The sequence below is a fragment of the Schistocerca gregaria genome, chromosome 2, assembly GCF_023897955.1.
Source record: "Schistocerca gregaria isolate iqSchGreg1 chromosome 2, iqSchGreg1.2, whole genome shotgun sequence".
NCBI classification, from domain to species: Eukaryota; Metazoa; Arthropoda; class Insecta; order Orthoptera; family Acrididae; genus Schistocerca; species Schistocerca gregaria.
Genome location: NC_064921.1, coordinates 535,327,588 through 535,344,883, shown reverse-complemented (window position 1 = coordinate 535,344,883; position 17,296 = coordinate 535,327,588). Strand labels below are relative to the sequence as shown.

At 39.2% G+C, this 17,296-nt stretch overlaps 1 protein-coding gene across 1 annotated transcript in view; it reads left to right on the top strand.

The window, feature by feature from the left end:
* The window catches only part of LOC126330655 (forkhead box protein J1.2-like), a 251,578-nt gene that overhangs the window by 169,340 nt on the left and 64,942 nt on the right, over positions 1-17,296 (top strand). The window contains exon 2 of the mRNA XM_049996383.1: positions 12,841-13,042. Within this exon, the coding sequence (XP_049852340.1) occupies positions 12,862-13,042 (181 nt within the window). The 5' untranslated portion in view covers positions 12,841-12,861. The remainder of the gene's footprint in view (positions 1-12,840; positions 13,043-17,296) is intronic.

Here is a 17,296-nt window from a genome sequence, read left to right as displayed (position 1 = left end):
ACCTACCTCGCACAGTGCTTCTTCATAGTCAATTCTCCGTGCACGATTCATGCACTCGCTCAGTTGAGCAGCCTACAGTCTCAGCAATCTCACGAATTTTATTTAGCTGTCTTGCATTACCATCACGGATTTTAGCAGATTTCCTTTGTGGTGACTTCAATAGGACAGCCGGAGCACGCTTCGTCTTCGGTGCTTGTTCGACCACGTTTAAATTCATTAATCCAGACGTAAATGCTCTTCAGTGATTGTACGTTGTCCGCGTGAACTTCATTCGATTCTGCTTTGATCTGTCCGTTGTGCATTGTCGATCACAGTCGACACCCTGACCAATTCAGACGGATGTCAACAAGCGACTGTATCTGTCGTGTTTCAATTCTTTATAAGGTCGTTGGAATAATCATGCTTACCAACCGTAAAGGCTCCCTAAAAATGACCTGTTCCTTCATGGAAATTAATCAGACTTATCAATCCATACTCGCATGTCATGCCGTATATGTCTACATCTAGATTTCATACCCACACAGTTTTAGTTATTAATAGTTAGCGGTTCTGGTTTTTTATCGTGTAATATGACCATTTTAGTTGCAGTAAATACAGTTAGGATATGCAGCTCAATGTGTGCATGAGAAATACGCCAAACGAAAATGTAAATCGATATTAAGTTCATGGCCTAATCATCTTTAAAAAAATCTATAATCCACTGGGTATGATACTGCATATTAATCAATCTAATCCTGTATATTGGTTATTTATTTATATTTTTTTAAATAAATTAGATATTTCTTTAAATAAAAGTACGGATTGTCGCTAGCGTGGTGTAAAACTTCACTTACTTGTTCTTACTTATCAACTTTTTTCCTTAATTTCCAATAGAAGTGGGAGCTGATACCAAAACAAGCAATGTCCGCGTAGCTCATATAAATGATTAATGCAAGGTATAGTCCTTTAATGAACTTTATAATGGTTGTAAACATTTCTCTAAATAAAAATATGCTGTTAGGAAGGCTCAAAAATCAAGTGAAACATCTAGTTCTCATTTTAATTTTGTTCATAATTTTTACTATTTGTAAACTTATTTTTTGATCGCCAAGAGAAGTGGGAACAGGTAGGGAAGCAAGCAATCTCCGCACAGGGCGGATTAACGTTGGAAAAAGAATGACGTTACGCGCTTTGCAGCGAGCACCTGCCTTCCGTGAGGGTAGTGAACCTTCTTTCCCGACAAAGTGTCGATGAACTAGGAAATGATTCGTCGGTCATTCATTATAGCACAAACAACTCGATGCGGCATAAGGAATTGAATTACGACAATCAACAACGTAGCTGTATTCACGGATGGGTCTAAGGAGGGAGATTCCGTTGGCTGCTGTGTTGTTTTCCCTGATCGTGTCCTCAAGATTCGGTTGCCTTCAGACTTTACTGTCTTCGATGCGAAACTATACTCGATCTTGAGGGCGCTGCAGCGGATGTGCCGTGCCTGCTAAACTGCTCGTCTGTTCCAACTCTCTGAGTGTCCTTCAGCCTCTGTAACACCTATACCCAGCAGATAAAGTAGCCCGGGATATACAGGACGCTCGTCTCCACTTACAAACGTTGGGGAAGGAGGTGTCTTCCTGCTGGGCAAAAGGACACATGGGTATAAACGGGAACGAAACGGAAGATTCAGTAGACAAGACGGCGTTCCGCGACTATCAGTTCGTTCAGTATACCATGTTACCGCATCGTGACCGAGTGACTAGAAGTGGCAGACAATAAGCTGCGTCTAGTAAAGTCCACAACACGGCCTTGGCGTACCACCTTGCAGCCACGCAATGGGGTGACGTCCTTCTCACTTGTTTTCGCATAGGACACAGTCCTACGATGCGTAGCTTTTTGCTCGGACGAGGGGGCCCTCCTACGTGTGGTGCTTGCGGCGCACGGATCACGGTGCCCCCCATTTTAGTAGATTGTATTTTATATTCAGACAAGAGGGCAGCAGCTCATTTGTCATCCGATTTGTCCTCAATTTTAAATGACAGTGTCACGAACATGGTAGGTCTTTTTAAGTTATGTGCAGTGTCTGACTGCTTTCCTAAAATTTGTGAGCGACAACGTTAATGTGTTTTCAGGGTGCTTGGTTCATCCACGTTTTTTGTAAGTGATCAGTCAGTCGCATACACATGTGAATCTATTTTAGTTTTCTCATTTTATTCGTGTTTTAATCGACAGTTTCAGAGCAGCTCACCGTTTTTACCCTTTTTTACATAGTCTGAGCTAGTGTAATTGTACGGGTGAGACTGAGAGGGAGTGAGTGCCATTTTATCTCGTATTTTTTAATTTCTATTATCGCATTTTGTACGTTTTAACCACACTCATTTCTAATAACCTTTGTATGTATGCGCTAACACTGTGAACTCAGGTTTTGCAAGCCTCTTGCAGGATCTCATCGTAACATCACTAACGATAACTGGTTTATGGCCATCACCCTAGTGAAAGAGCTACAAAAGAGTAATCTAACTTATGTAGGAAGGCACAAGAGAAACATACGTGAAATTCCAAAAGAATTTCTACCTTAAGCAACGAGAAAGGTACCTTACTTCGTGTTTGGTTTTCTTGAAAACATAACAACAGTATCACATGTGCCTAAAAGGAATAAAGCTATAACTTTGGTTTCCTTTATGCACCATGCAGCTAAGTATCAGAAGAACCAAAAACCACGAATCATTTTCTTTAGTAGCTCCAAAGGCAGTGTGGATGCTCTTCGTTTTCTACGCTCTGATGAACATTTCATTCATGACGTCATTGGTAATCTATTTGGCCATTCATCCACGTCTACAGAAAGTTCTACTTTACTCAGCACCTCAAGAAAAAGTATATCTAATATCTTGAATAAAAGTCTTCCAGTGACAAGTCATCCGGTGTTAGTAATATATGTTAGGAGTTCCAAGTGCCCTAGACAAGCAAAACAAAACCGTGTTGTTGAGTATACAAGGCAGCGATAAGTGGAGATTGTGGTAGTTGTGTGTGTCACGTTATTAATAAATGTTATTCGCATGACAATACCAGACCACACACGTGCGCTACACCGTCTGCAATCATCCGTCGCCTTGGGTTCACTATCACCGATCGCCCTCTATGTCCTAACTTGGCCTCATCCGATTTTCATGTTTCCAAAACTTAAGTAACATCTTCGAGGGCTATTATCTGATAATTGTGAAGCGGCGTAATCGGGGGTGAGGAGGCCTCGTCAACAAAGTCAAAAATTCTACAGTGAAGGCATCAACAAAGAAATTGGCTCTTAGCACTATGGGACTTCCCTGCCGTGGTCATCAGTCCCCTAGAACTTAGAACTACTTAAACCTAACCAACCTAAGGACATCACACACATCCATGCCCGAGGCAGGATTCGAATCTGCAACCGTAGCAGTCGCGCGGTTCCGGACTGTAGCGCCTAGAACCGCTCGGCCAGTCCGGTCGGCGAAGGTATCAACAAACTGGTCTGTGGGAGGAATATATTCGTCGTCAGGGTGACTATGTTGAGAAATAAATATGTATACATGAAGAATAAAGCTTTAGCATTTTAATAACCTTTGTTTTACTTAAAAAGTATTAGTTTTCACATAAAAATTACTTTTCATCATACGCTAATACTGCGACATGGGCGCTCTCTTAACATCGTAAAGTTTGAAATTGGTTTGATATCGCGTAAAAGGTATTTCTTCCACACCAAATGTCGCTCTAACCAGGACCCATAAAATCTTTGACTTCCAGACGCCAGTTTCAGATTGCTGAGTTCTCCAGAGAAAAGCATTTTTGCTGATAACTTCAGTCGTTAACGAGATATTGCAGAAAATGAACAAGATGTCTTGTACAAACTTCCAGCATGCTGGAATATTGTCTTGTGATCCATAATGTCTGACAGACAGTTTCCTGTCGGGGTCAGTGTGGACCCCACTTGTTGATTGGTGGCATAGCTAAATCACACGACCATGGTACACGTCGTAGAGGGTCATTCAAAAGTCATACAAATGTATTTTCATAAAAGTTTTTTTGTCGCAACAGCTATATTACTATCAATATCTTATATTACAATATGTTATTTTAAAACTGAAATATTGATTTTTAATGGGTATGGGCATTAAGTTGTTTTTTATGAATATAATTGGTCGCATTAATGTTGGTAAAGCATGTTAAAATTAATACGTTTTCGTTTTTTTTTTAATTTCATCAATTTACTAAATCATACGATTGTACAGTAAAATGTTATATATTTAATTACTGGTAAGTAACCTTAAATGTTTCGTTATAGGTTTTTAATGTGAAAATTGCAAAAAAATACAATTTTTCCAAGTTAGTTTACACAAAATTTGGCCTGGTAGGGCCAAGGATCCTATAAGACCTGAGTGACACAAGCTGCCTAGAGGGGCCCCAAGCAGAGAGGGTCCCCCGAGTGCAGTACTTGTATACAGTGCATATCACTCTTAGAACTGGAAACTGACATGAGTGAATGTGTACAAGGTTAAAGGGTGGGGATGAAGAGGGGGGGGGGGGTGAACAGTTGGGTGGGAAAATGTTCTCGTTTGTTTCTGGGTAGTGCACACACCATAGATCGAGCAGGAACAACTCCATTTCATCCTGGACTGTGCAATGTTTTTGTAATTATTGTACACCATCAGATGTACTAGGCCATGATGCACTTGCTGATCAAGATACATCTACATCTACATGACTACTCTGCAATTCACATTTAAGTGCTTGGCAGAGGGTTCATCGAACCACAATCATACTATCTCTCTACTATTCCACTCCCGAACAGCGAGCGGGAAAAACGAACACGTAAACCTTTCTGTTCGAGCTCTGATTTCTCTTATTTTATTTTGATGATCATTCCTACCTATGTAGGTTGGGCTCAACAAAATATTTTCGCATTCAGAAGAGAAAGTTGGTGACTGAAATTTCGTAAAAAGGTCTCGCCGCGACGTAAAACGTCTATGCTGTAATGACTTCCATCCCAACTCGTGTATCATATCTGCCACACTCTCTCCCCTATAACGCGATAATACAAAACGAGCTGCCCTTCTTTGCACCCTCTCGATGTCCTCCGTCAATCCCACCTGGTAAGGATCCCACACCGCGCAGCAATATTCTAACAGAGGACGAACGAGTGTAGTGTAAGCTGTCTCTTTAGTGGACTTGTTGCATCTTCTAAGTGTCCTGCCAATGAAACGCAACCTTTGGCTCGCCTTCCCCACAATATTGTCTATGTGGTCCTTCCAACTGAAGTTGTTTGTAATTTTAACACCCAGGTACTTAGTTGAGTTGACAGCCTTGAGAATTGTACTATTTATCGAGTAATCGAATTCCAACGGATTTCTTTTGGAACTCATGTGGATCATCTCACACTTTTCGTTATTTAGCGTCAACTGCCACCTGACACACCATACAGCAATCTTTTCTAAATCGCTTTGCAGCTGATACTGGTCTTCGGATGACCTTACTAGACGGTAAATTACAGCATCATCTGCGAACAACCTAAGAGAACTGCTCAGATTGTCACCCAGGTCATTTATATAGATCAGGAACAGTAGAGGTCCCAGGACGCTTCCCTGGGGAACACCTGATATCACTTCAGTTTTACTCGATGATTTGCCGTCTATTACTACGAACTGCGACCTTCCTGACAGGAAATCACGAATCCAGTCGCACAAGATAACAGTTATTTCCTGTGGAAAAATTAGCCAGAGCTCCTTGTGAAATGTCAGAAGCCCCAGCTATCCACAAAACTTCAATTAAAGAATGATTTGATTGTCTTAATGCTTGAACACGCACTTCATTGTCTGTGCCAGTGTGGTCACCAAGTCAGGTGTTAATGATACTGTATTCAGTTTTCCACAAGATCACATGACTTTGCATTTTCTACTCCAAGTGAGTTACTAGTGTTCAAGGGCAGCACTGAAGAATTAGGCAAAGGACTAAATTTTTGCACAAGATAGTAGAGCTATGGATTTGTAAATAATAGAAATGCTTACTGTCTTTTGGGGCATTTTATGTCATTTGCCTGGAAGTGAAGTGCTAAATGACTTTAGTTTACTTCCCAGATGTCCTGAGCTTCATTAAATGGCCAGAAAGCCAGACTGCCAAAATGATTGTAAGTGTGCTGGATCCGACAGCTTCTGTATGGACTCATGCTCCGATCAAGCTGTTGTTTTCAGAGCATGAAAAACTGCTTTTCCATATTGTTTATAACACTCAGCAAAGTGGCCTGAAAATTGTTATTCCAGCATAGTGAGGATTGTGGCTCCAAACAATCTACATCATTGCTGTTTTAAGTCTGCTTCTTCCACAACACAGATTTTACAGAACACCTATTAAGTACAAATGAATCACAGAATATAATAGATCCTGAGCCTTCTTTAACTACGAAGAAACAAAGACTTCTGGAGGTAGTACTCTTCAAAATTAAAACAGTCTATAGATTTACCTGCTGAACTGTTAGTGCTGAAGAACATTGTAAGTGTGTCCAACTGGGAAATACTCTTGTTATATACACGTACCATCAGTTTCCTCAAAGAAGGCACAATGTGCAGTCTGATGGAGAACAGAGACAGCAGTGCTTTAGGAACAGATTTGATGGTACATGACAACAGAGCATAACATAGTCCACATCAATGTCTGGAAAAATAGCAAAGTACTACAAGATCTTCATAAGTAAGTGTACCAGATAGCATTTAGTACATTTCTTCCCAGTCAGATGATGTCTGATTGCCTACTGCTGAAGTGCTACATAATGACACCCTTTGTTTTCTATTAGTAAGATATGATTGAAACCACTATGCTGCAATACCAGTGATGCCATAATATTTTAATTCACTTAAAAGAATGCTGTGATTCACACAGTCAAAAGCCTTTGACCAGTCACAGAATTTGCCAGTTGCCTCTAATTTGTTGTCTAATGAATTAAGGACATTTTCACTGTAAGTGTAAAGTGCCTTCTCAATATCAGAACCCTTAAGAAACCCAAGCTGTGACTTTGACAGTATATTATTTCCACTAAGGTGCTTAAGTAGATACTTGAACATAACCTTTTCAAAGATTTTTGAAAAAGCTGGCAAAAGTTAGATCGATCAGTAATTTGATGGCATTTATTTGTCCCCTTTCTTGTGGAGAGGTATAACTTCAGCATATTTAAGCTAGACTAGTGACCAACCAAACATACATGTAATTATATTGAATGATCAATCAATATGTCCAGTGGGATTACAAGATCTATTTACAGAATATCAGGACAATTTGCAGTTGTACAGAAGACCTCCTAGATTCCAGGGTTTGTACTTAATGGGGAGATATCATCAGAAGTGAAAGCAGTGTGTGTGATAGGACCAGTATCATTCATATTATGTGTGAATAATGTGTCAGAAGATAATTTTAGCTCTCTGAGATGATAGTTATATAGAAAATAATGTGGCTAGAAAACAGTTACAAAATGCAGCTGATACACATTGTGCATGAATATTATGTAATCTACACAAACACACAAAGAGGCCCAATATTTCATTACAATGCCAGTAATCAATGACAAATGTCAAATGTCTAGAAGTATCAGTTGAGAGTAGTTCAAGGTGAATCATGTTGGCACTCCATAAACCTAATCATGGGATAGACACATGATAAGACCCAGATTAATTTGAAGAAACCTATTCAAATACCATTCAACCACAAAAGACGTAGCATACGAAATCTTTATTATCCTCTTGCTTGGGTGTTCTTCATTGGTCTGGAACAGTTACCAATTTGATTTAACAGAATAGAGAATCAAAGAAGAGTTGTCCAATTTTTCAAGGGGTTGTTAATTTGATGTGAGAGTGTCACAGAAATGTCTAACAAACTTCAAAGAGAGATGTTACAACAAATAAGTTTTGCATTACATAAAGCTTTTATCTCAAAACTACACTAGCCTACATTCCATTATTAGTGAATAAATATACTACCTTCTCCAATATGCAATAGTGTAATAGTCATTAAGGTAAAATTAGAGAAATTTTGCCATATAAAGAGACATGCCAACAATTTTTTATCCCATACACCATCCATGGAAGAACATGAATGGAAGAGATTGATTTGGGCACTCTGTGTACCTGACCTTCCCACCATAGGTTAAATTCAGACTTGTATGGTACAGATATCTATTTATTTATTAAATGATATTAGAAAAACATTACTTTAAGCTTTTCCTTCAAGAAAAATTAAAAGTAAAATAAAATACGTCAAATAAAATACATCATAAAGAACTAGTTTAGAAGTGGAATTCATTGTAGTTTATTTGTTTGTTTGCTATCCATACAACAATCAGTTTTCAGAATTGTCATACATTTTAGTTCACATATACAAAATTTTGGTTAACATACCGGGTGACCAAAAGTCAGTATAAATTTGAAAACTTAGTAAACCACAGAATAATGTAAATAGGGAGGTAAAAATTGACACACATGCTTGGAATGACATGGGGTTTTATTAGAACCAAAAATAAAACAAAGTATTGCTAGAAAGCGTGAAAGATTTCTTGCGTGTGTCATTTGGTGATGATCATGCGCTCAGCCGCCACTTTCGTCGTGCTTGGCCTCCCAGGTCCCCAGACCTCAGTTCGTGTGATTATTGGCTTTGGGGTTACCTGAAGTCGCAAGTGTGTCGTGATCGACCGACATCTCTAGGGATGCTGAAAGAAAACATCCGATGCCATTGCCTCACCATAACTCCGGACATGCTTTACAGTGCTGATCACAACTTTATTCCTCGACTACAGCTATTGTTGAGGAATGATGGTGGACATATTGAGCATTTCCTGTAAAGAACATCATCTTTGCTTTGTCTTACTTTGTTATGCTAATTATTGCTATTCTGATCAAATGAAGCGCCATCTGTTAGACATTTTTTGAATGTTTGTATTTTTTCGGTTCTAATAAAACCCCATGTCATTCCAAGCATGTGTGTCAATTTGTACCTCTCTATCTACATTATTCCGCGATTTATTCAGTTTTCAATTTTATACTGACTTTTTGATCACCCGGTACATAAGTGCACACATTGATATAAATAGTGAAGGTGAGAAATCATCATTTTTTGATGAAAAAACAAACTTGTGCTACATACACTGTTTTACAGTGAGACATTGCAAGTTGAAACAAAGATCAGAAATTACCATTTTTTGTTGCAAAGAAAATCTTGTTCTGTGTACACTGTTTTAGAAAAGGATATTACAGTTTGAAATCTTCTACTGAATAACAGCTTTTCTTTATTAATAAATCTTTAAGTTTATTCTGTAAGGTATTTAAATTAGCTGTCTTGAGATCAGATGGTTAGATTAGATTAGTTTTTCGTTCCTTTGATCCATGTTGAGGAGATCCTTGTGGATGTGGAACATGTCACTTTTTTTTTTTTAAGCTGAAATAACAATACTAATAGTGTGAATATATACAACACATCATTTGTTTCTATTAAAAAATTTGTCAATGGAGTAGAAGGAGTTGGCCACTAGTATGTCTTTCAGGCTCCTTTTAAACTGATCTTTATTTGTATTTAAATTTTTTATGTTTGCTGACAAATTATTGAAGATGAGAGTTCCTGAGTAGTGGACCCCTTTTTGAACTAAAGTAAGTGCTTTTAAGTCCTTATGCAGATCATTTTTGTTCCTGGTATTGTATGTATGAACTGAGCTGTTTGTTGGAAAAAGAGATATATTATTTAGGACAAATTTCATTAAGGAGGCAGTAGTTAGTATATCCAGTTCTTTGAAGAGGTTTCTACAAGACGTCCGTGAGTTTACTCCACAAATAATACGTATTACACGCTTTTGGACTCTGAAAACTTTTGTTTGACTTGAAGAGTTACCCCAAAATATTATACCATATGACATTATGGAATGAAAGTAGGCAAAGTATGCAAGATTTTTCACTTTTATGTCGCCTATGTCTGCTAACACTCGAATTGCAAATACAGATTTGTTAAGGCGTTTCTGCAGTTCTGTGGTGTGCTCTTCCCAACTGAATTTATTATCAAGTTGTAATCACAGGAATTTAAGACTGTCAACCTCTTCTATCTGCTCTTCTTCGTACTTTATGCATATGCTGGGTGGAAACCTCTTACAGGTTCTGAATTGCATATAGTGAGTCTTTTCGAAGTTTAATGTCAGTGAGTTGGCTTTAAACCATTTATTAATATCCATGAAAATATCATTAGCTGATCTTTCTAGAACTACACTCGACATACCTATTTATTGCAATACTTGTGTCATCTGCAAACAAAACGAACTCTGCTTCTGGCAGTGTAACTGATGAGAGATCATTAATGTACACGAGTACACGAGAAAAAGCAATGGCAATGGTAATCTGTTACAAAAGATTGTTCCTATTGTATGTGGCCTATGGTCTGCAGCCTTTTTTTTTTTTTTCCTACGGTCTGCAGCCCCCCCCCCCCCCCCCTCTCTCTTCTCTCTTCTCTCTCTCTCTCTCTCTCTCTCTCTCTCTCTCTCTCTCTCTCTCTCTCCCTTTTGCTGTTCTGTGGAAGTTCCCCCTTCCACATGTATTGTACCTATTTACATTATGTTTGTTACATTATATTCTGGAATTTGTTTCATAAACATTATTGCCTGAAGGACATACATAGGGTAGATGGTTAATATTTTATATTTTCTGAAGATTTCTCTGTATTGAGAGAGTGAAAAGACAGGAATTACTTAAGCAGTTAGGACTAAAATAGAAGCCTGGCAGTATGTCACTTGTAGGTACTTTTTATCAATACCCTGTCATAATTTCCGAATAACAGTTCATCTCTCTCTGAGGAACTTAACTGAAGCATAAATGTCAGCCTCAACTCCATAAATCCTGCAAATCACTGTCAATGACACTAAGCATTGACTAAATTCACTAAAACAAGCAAATACTGTCCTGTTATCAATGTTACTCTTTGCTGATTTATGTGTTTGTTGTCTGATGATAGAATATATGCAATGTGATCAAAAGTATCAGGACACCCCCAAAAACATACGTTTATCATATTAGGTGCATTGTGCTGCCACCTGCTGCCAGGTACTCCATATCAGCAACCTCAGTAGTTATTAGCCATCATGAGAGAGCAAAATGAGGCACTCTGCAGAACTCACAGACTTCGAACATGGTCAGGTGATTGGGTGTCACTTGTGTCATATGTCTGTATTTGAGATTTCCACACTCCTAAATATCCCTAGGCGCACTGTTTCCAATGTGATAGTGAAGTGCAAATATGAAGGGACATACGTCTGAACGCAAGATTTCCACACTTCTAAACATCCCTAGGTCCACTGTTTTTGATGTGTTAGTGAAGTGGAAGCGAGAAGGGACATGTACAGCACAAAAGTGTAGAGGGTGACAGTGTCTGTTGATTGACATAGACTCCTGATTGTTGAAGAGGCTCATAATGTGTCATAGGCAGACATCTATGCAGACCATCACACAAGAATTCCAAACTGTATCAGGAACCACTGCAAGTACTATGACAGTTAGGCGGGAGGTAAGAAAACTTGGATTTCACGGTCAAGAGGCTGCTCATAATCCATACAACATGCTGGTAAATGCCAAATGCCACCTCACTTGGTGTAAGGAGCATGAACATTGGATGACTGAACAGTGGAAAAATGTTATTTGGAATGACAAATCATGGTACTCTGATCCGATGGCAGGGTGTGGATACGGCGAATACCCGATGAATGTAATCTGCCGGTGAGTGTAGTGGCAACAGTAAAACTTGGAGGCAGTGATGTTATGGTATGGTTGTGTTTTACGTGGAGGGGGCTTGCACCCCTTGCTGTTTTGTGTGGCACTATTGCAGCACAGGTCTCCATTGATGTTTTAAGCACCTTGTTGCTTCCCACTGTTGAAGAGCAATTCCGGGATGGCAATTGTATTTTTCAATACGGTCAAGCACCTGTTGCACAGCTTGTGGCGGAGTGGTTATACGACAATAACATCCCTGTAATGGACTGGCCTGCACAGAGTCTTGACCTGAATCCTATAGAACACCTTTGGGATATTTTGGACCGCTGACTTTGTGCCAGGCCTCACCAACCGACATTGATACCTCTCCTCCGTGCAGCACTCTGTGAAGAATAGGCTTCCATTTCCCAAGAAACCTTCCAGTACCTGACTGAATGTATGCCTGCGAGAGTGGGAGCTGTCATCAAGGCTAAGGGTGGGCCAACACCATATTGAATTCCAGCATTACCGGTGGAGGGCACCAAGAACTTGTAAGTAGTTTGAACCAGGTGTCCGGATACTTTTGATCACATAGTGTAAGTGTTATAAAGTTAACTTTATGATACCTCATAGCAAAGAACATATTGCTCTACACTCTTTATCCTGTTAATAAATAAAGTGTTGAAATGAGAAGTAATATGTACTGAAGTCTTTGTTGTGTGCTTATGTGACTTCACTGTCACAATTATAAAGTAATCTCTGCTGCTTCACCTGTATATGCATGATAGCAGCTAGTACTAGTAGAGTGAAGCATGTATAGCAAGAGTTATAAACAATAATCACCTATACTGACAAGGGAGGAATTATGCATGACAATTGTGTGTGTGTGTGTGTGTGTGTGTGTGTGTGTGTGTGTGTGTGTGTGTGTGTGTGTGAGTGTGCGTGCATGCTCGGCGGGGGAGGGGGGGGGGGGAGCATGCACTTTCAACTAAGTATGAGTCACTACTATTATAGAAGTATTTAGTGACTATTTAAACTGGAAATTTAAAGTTATCACTGTGAAGTCTTTTTAGATTTTACAAGCTGCCACTTTAAAATTGCAGTGGTGCACTCATGAAAACATTTCTTTTTCTATTTGCAGTAATGTAACAATTTTGGCAAAATGAGCTCGGAATTTACGGAAGGAGGCCATGCTGGGAGTGATGTCGATCTTACCAGCCTCAACTGGCTACACAATCTCAATATCATGAGTATCTCGTCTTTGCCAACACCACCGTCCTCACCTGGACCATCTCCACTGCCCGTTCACACTCAGCAACAGCCACTACAGCGAAATTCGCACTGTGAGTTCCACATTACCAAACTTCTCTTGTGATCTAGTATAAATAACTAATTATTATTATGTAATCAACTAATTATTAATGTGTAAAACATAGCAACTATGGAATTACATACATACAAATTCCAAGAGAGTGAAAAAAGTGCGTGACTTGTGTATTGGAAGTCTTTTCAGGTAATTAGATTTCTGTACACTGGATAAAAGCAGCTATGAGATGAAAAATAAAGAAGAAAAGAGGTGGCAATAGTATTGTAGAGACTGACATTTAGAAACAGTTTGTAGTCAGCTCAATTTATTCTCTCATGCTCAGTATGGGTGTTTGCCAACATATAAAAAAACATTGTACACACACACACACAAACACACACACACACACACACACACACACACAGAGAGAGAGAGAGAGAGAGAGAGAGAGAGAGAGAGAGAGAGAGAGAGAGAGAGAGGTATACAGCTGCATTGTCCTAGTGCTGAAACCCAACTGGGATGAGGGATTATGTTGGAGAGATGAGAGAAACAAATTGGCAGGGGTATGGGAAGGGAAAGTAACAAGATTGACAGCTGAGAGAAGAAGAGGCAGTAGGGGAAGGCACCTCTAGCACCAGTGAACTTTCCCTGGTGTGGGCAGAGGAAGTTTCACTTGGTAACTTTGGTATAGGAGATGTCATTTAGGGAAAAACAGTATAGACCAGAGAAAGATGGGGAACATGGAAAGAACCGGGTGGATGAAGATTAAAAATTGAAGGATTGGGCTAATGTGATGTGGAAGATTAGGGGAGGTGAAAGTATGTCAGTAGGGGTGAAGGAGGCTGTGGAACAGCAGCTAATGTTGCTTGAGGATGAAGGGATTGTGGGGCTGAAGTGTGTGTTGTAAGGATAGTTCGCATCTATACAATTTACAGTAGCTAGTATTGAGTTAAAGGATCCAAATGGAATGGATTGTGAAGTAGCCATGAAAGCTGAATATATTGTGCTTAGTGGGATGCTCTGCCATTGAGTAGTCAAATTTGCTCCTGGCTGAGTATGACAGTGGACATATAGGCACCTGGTAGGTGGTCATGCTCACATAAAAGGATGTAAAAAAGATGCAACAGATGACATGAGTGCTCTAACATGTGGTCCTGCATCTGATGGGGTAGAGAGTGCCCTTGAGAGACCTGGGATAGAATGTTTTTGTTGGGTTAATAGAACAGTTCTTGAAGCTACATCTTTCATTCACATGGCATCTCTATATGTATCAACATTCCGCAAGCCACCTTACAATGTATGGTGCAGGGTACTTCTGGTACCACTAACTGATCCCCCCTTTCCTGTTCCACTCATGAATGGCACATGGGAAGAATGGTTGTCGGTAATTTTCTGTATTAGCTCTAATTTCTCAAATTTTCTCATCATGGTTATTTCGTGAGATGGGAGTAATATGTTGTTTCATTCTTCCTGGAAAGTTCTCTCAAAATTTCAAAAGTAGATCTCTCCATGATGTACAACACCTTTCCTGTAGAGTCTGCCACTGGAGTTTGTTGAGCATTTCTGTAATACACTTGCACTGACTAAATGATCCCTTAATGAAATGTGCCACTCTTCAATTGATCTTCTTTATCACTTCTGACAGTCTTACCTCATAAGGGTCCCAGATTGATAAACTGTACTTGAGAATCTGTTGAACAAGTACCTTGCAAGCTGCTTCTTTCATGGATGAGTTACATTTCCTTAAGATTCTTCCTATGAACGTAAGTCTGGCATCTGCTTTTCCTTTTTGTTTTATGTATTATGAATTACCTCGAAGAAAACTGTCTATTGAGGCACAGTCAACATGGGTTTAGAAAACATTGTTCCTGTGAAACACAACTAGGACCTTAATCACATAAAGTGTTGAATGCTACTGACAAGGGATTTCAGATTGATTCCATATTTCTGGATTTCCAGAAGGCTTTTAACACTGTACCATACAAGCGGCTTGTAGTGAAATTATGTGCTTGTGGAATATCGTCTCAGTTATGTGACTGGATTTGTGATTCCTTGTCAGAGAGTTTACAGTTCGTAGTAATTGATGGAAAGTCATCGAGTAAAACAGAAGTGATTTCTGGCATACCCCAAGGTAGTTTTATAGGCCCTTTGCTGTTCCTTATCTCTATAAACAATTTGGGAGACAATCTGAGCAGCTGTCTAAGATTGTTTGCAGATGACGCTGTTGTTTATTGACTAATAAAGTCATCAGAAGATCAAAACAAATTGCAAAATGATTTAGAAAAGATATATGAATGGTGCGAAAAGTGGCAGTTGACCCTAAATAACGAAAAGTGTGAGATCATCCACAAGAGTGCTAAAAGGAATTTGTTAAACTTCGGTTACACGATAAATCAGTCTAATCTAAAAGCTGTAAATTCAACTAAAGACCTAGGTGTTACAATTACAAAAAACTTAAATTGGAAGGAACACAGAAAATGTTGTGGGGAAGTCTAACCAAAGACTGTGTTTTATGGGCTGGACACTTAGAAAATGTAACAGATTTACTAAGGAGACTGCCTTCACTACATTTGTCCGTCCTCTTTTAGAATACTGCTGCACTGTGTGGGGTCCTTACCAGATAGGACTGACAGAGTACATCGAAAAAGTTCAAAGAAGGGAAGCACGTTTTGTATTATCACGAATTATGAGAGAGAGTGTCACAGAAATGATACAGGATTTGGGATGGACATCAATAAAAGAAAGGCATTTTTCGTTGCGATGGAATCTTCTCACGAAAGTCCAATCACCAACTTTCTCCTCCGAATGCGAAAATATTTTGTTGACACCGACCTACAAAGGGAGAAATGAACACCATGATAAAATAAGAGGAATTATAGCTCATACCGAAAGATATAGGTGTTCCTTCTTTCCGCGCTCTTTGCGAGATTGTCATAATAGAGAATTGTGAAGGTGGTTCGAAGAACCCTCTGGCAGGCACTTAAATGTGATTTACAGAGTATCCATGTAGATGTAGATGTATTTGGTCATTCCACTTATGGTCACTCTGGATAGTTACTCCTAGATATTTGACAGTAGAAATGTTTTCAGCAATTTGTCATCAGTAGTATAGTTGTGGAGTAGTGGATTTCATTTTGTGTGTTTGCACAAAATGTTACATTTATTTACATTCATGGTCAATTGCCAGTGCCTGCAGTGTGTTTTCGCAATATCTAACATTTATTTACATTCAGTCAATTGCCAGTGCCTGCAGCGTTCATCAACCCTCTGTGGGTAATTTCGCTCTTTTATACATTGCTAGTAGCATTGCTACTTTCTTATGGACAACCGCATTATCTGTGAACAGTCGTAAAGAGCTTCCAAAACTTTCTATTACATCATTTATATACATTGTAAACAGCAACAGTCCTATCACACTTTCTTGGGGTACTCCAGGAATTGCCTTTACATCAGATGATTTTGTTCCTGTTGATTTTGTTCCTATAAGAGTGACATGTTGAGTTCTATCCGCAACAAAGTCTTGAATCTTGTCACAGATCTGGTCCAACACTCGGTATGCTCATATTTATTTATTCTACTAAACGGCAACATGGGGCAGTGTCAAATGGATGCTTAAAGTCAAGAAACATGCCATCAGTATGAGAAGCTTCGGCTATAGTGCTCCGAATCTCACAGAGGAACAGAACAAGCCAAGTTCCACACGATCTCTGTATGCAGAGTCCATCTTGATTTTTATTGAGAAGATTTTTGTTCTCCAAAAATGCCATAATTCTTGAGCATTAGACATGTCATATAATTCTACAACAGATTGATGTCAATGATATAGCCCTGTAATTATTTGTATCTGTCCTGTGACCTTTCTTGAAAATGTAAATGACCTGCACTTTATTCCAGGAGCTAGGTGCCCTCTGTTGCTCCAGGAAACTATGATAAGTTGCTACTAGAAGGGGTCCAAGTCCTTTCACATAATCTTTGTAGAATCTTACAGGTATCTCATCTGTCACTGATGCTTTTCCACTACTAAGCAATTGTTGTTGCTTTTCCATTCCACGACTGTTATCTCAATGTCTGCCATTGATTAAATGGAGGGACTGTATTACGATCTTCTATGGTGAAACCATTTTTGATTACCAAATTCAGTATTTCAGTATTCCCTCTTTTATCTTCCTTTTCAGCGCCTGTGTGATCACTGAGTGACTAAATATTTACTGATTTTATGGAAGACCAAAACTTATTACTCATGTTTTCCAAGCTGTTTTCCAAGCTTTGCAGAGGCTCTCCTGCATACCAT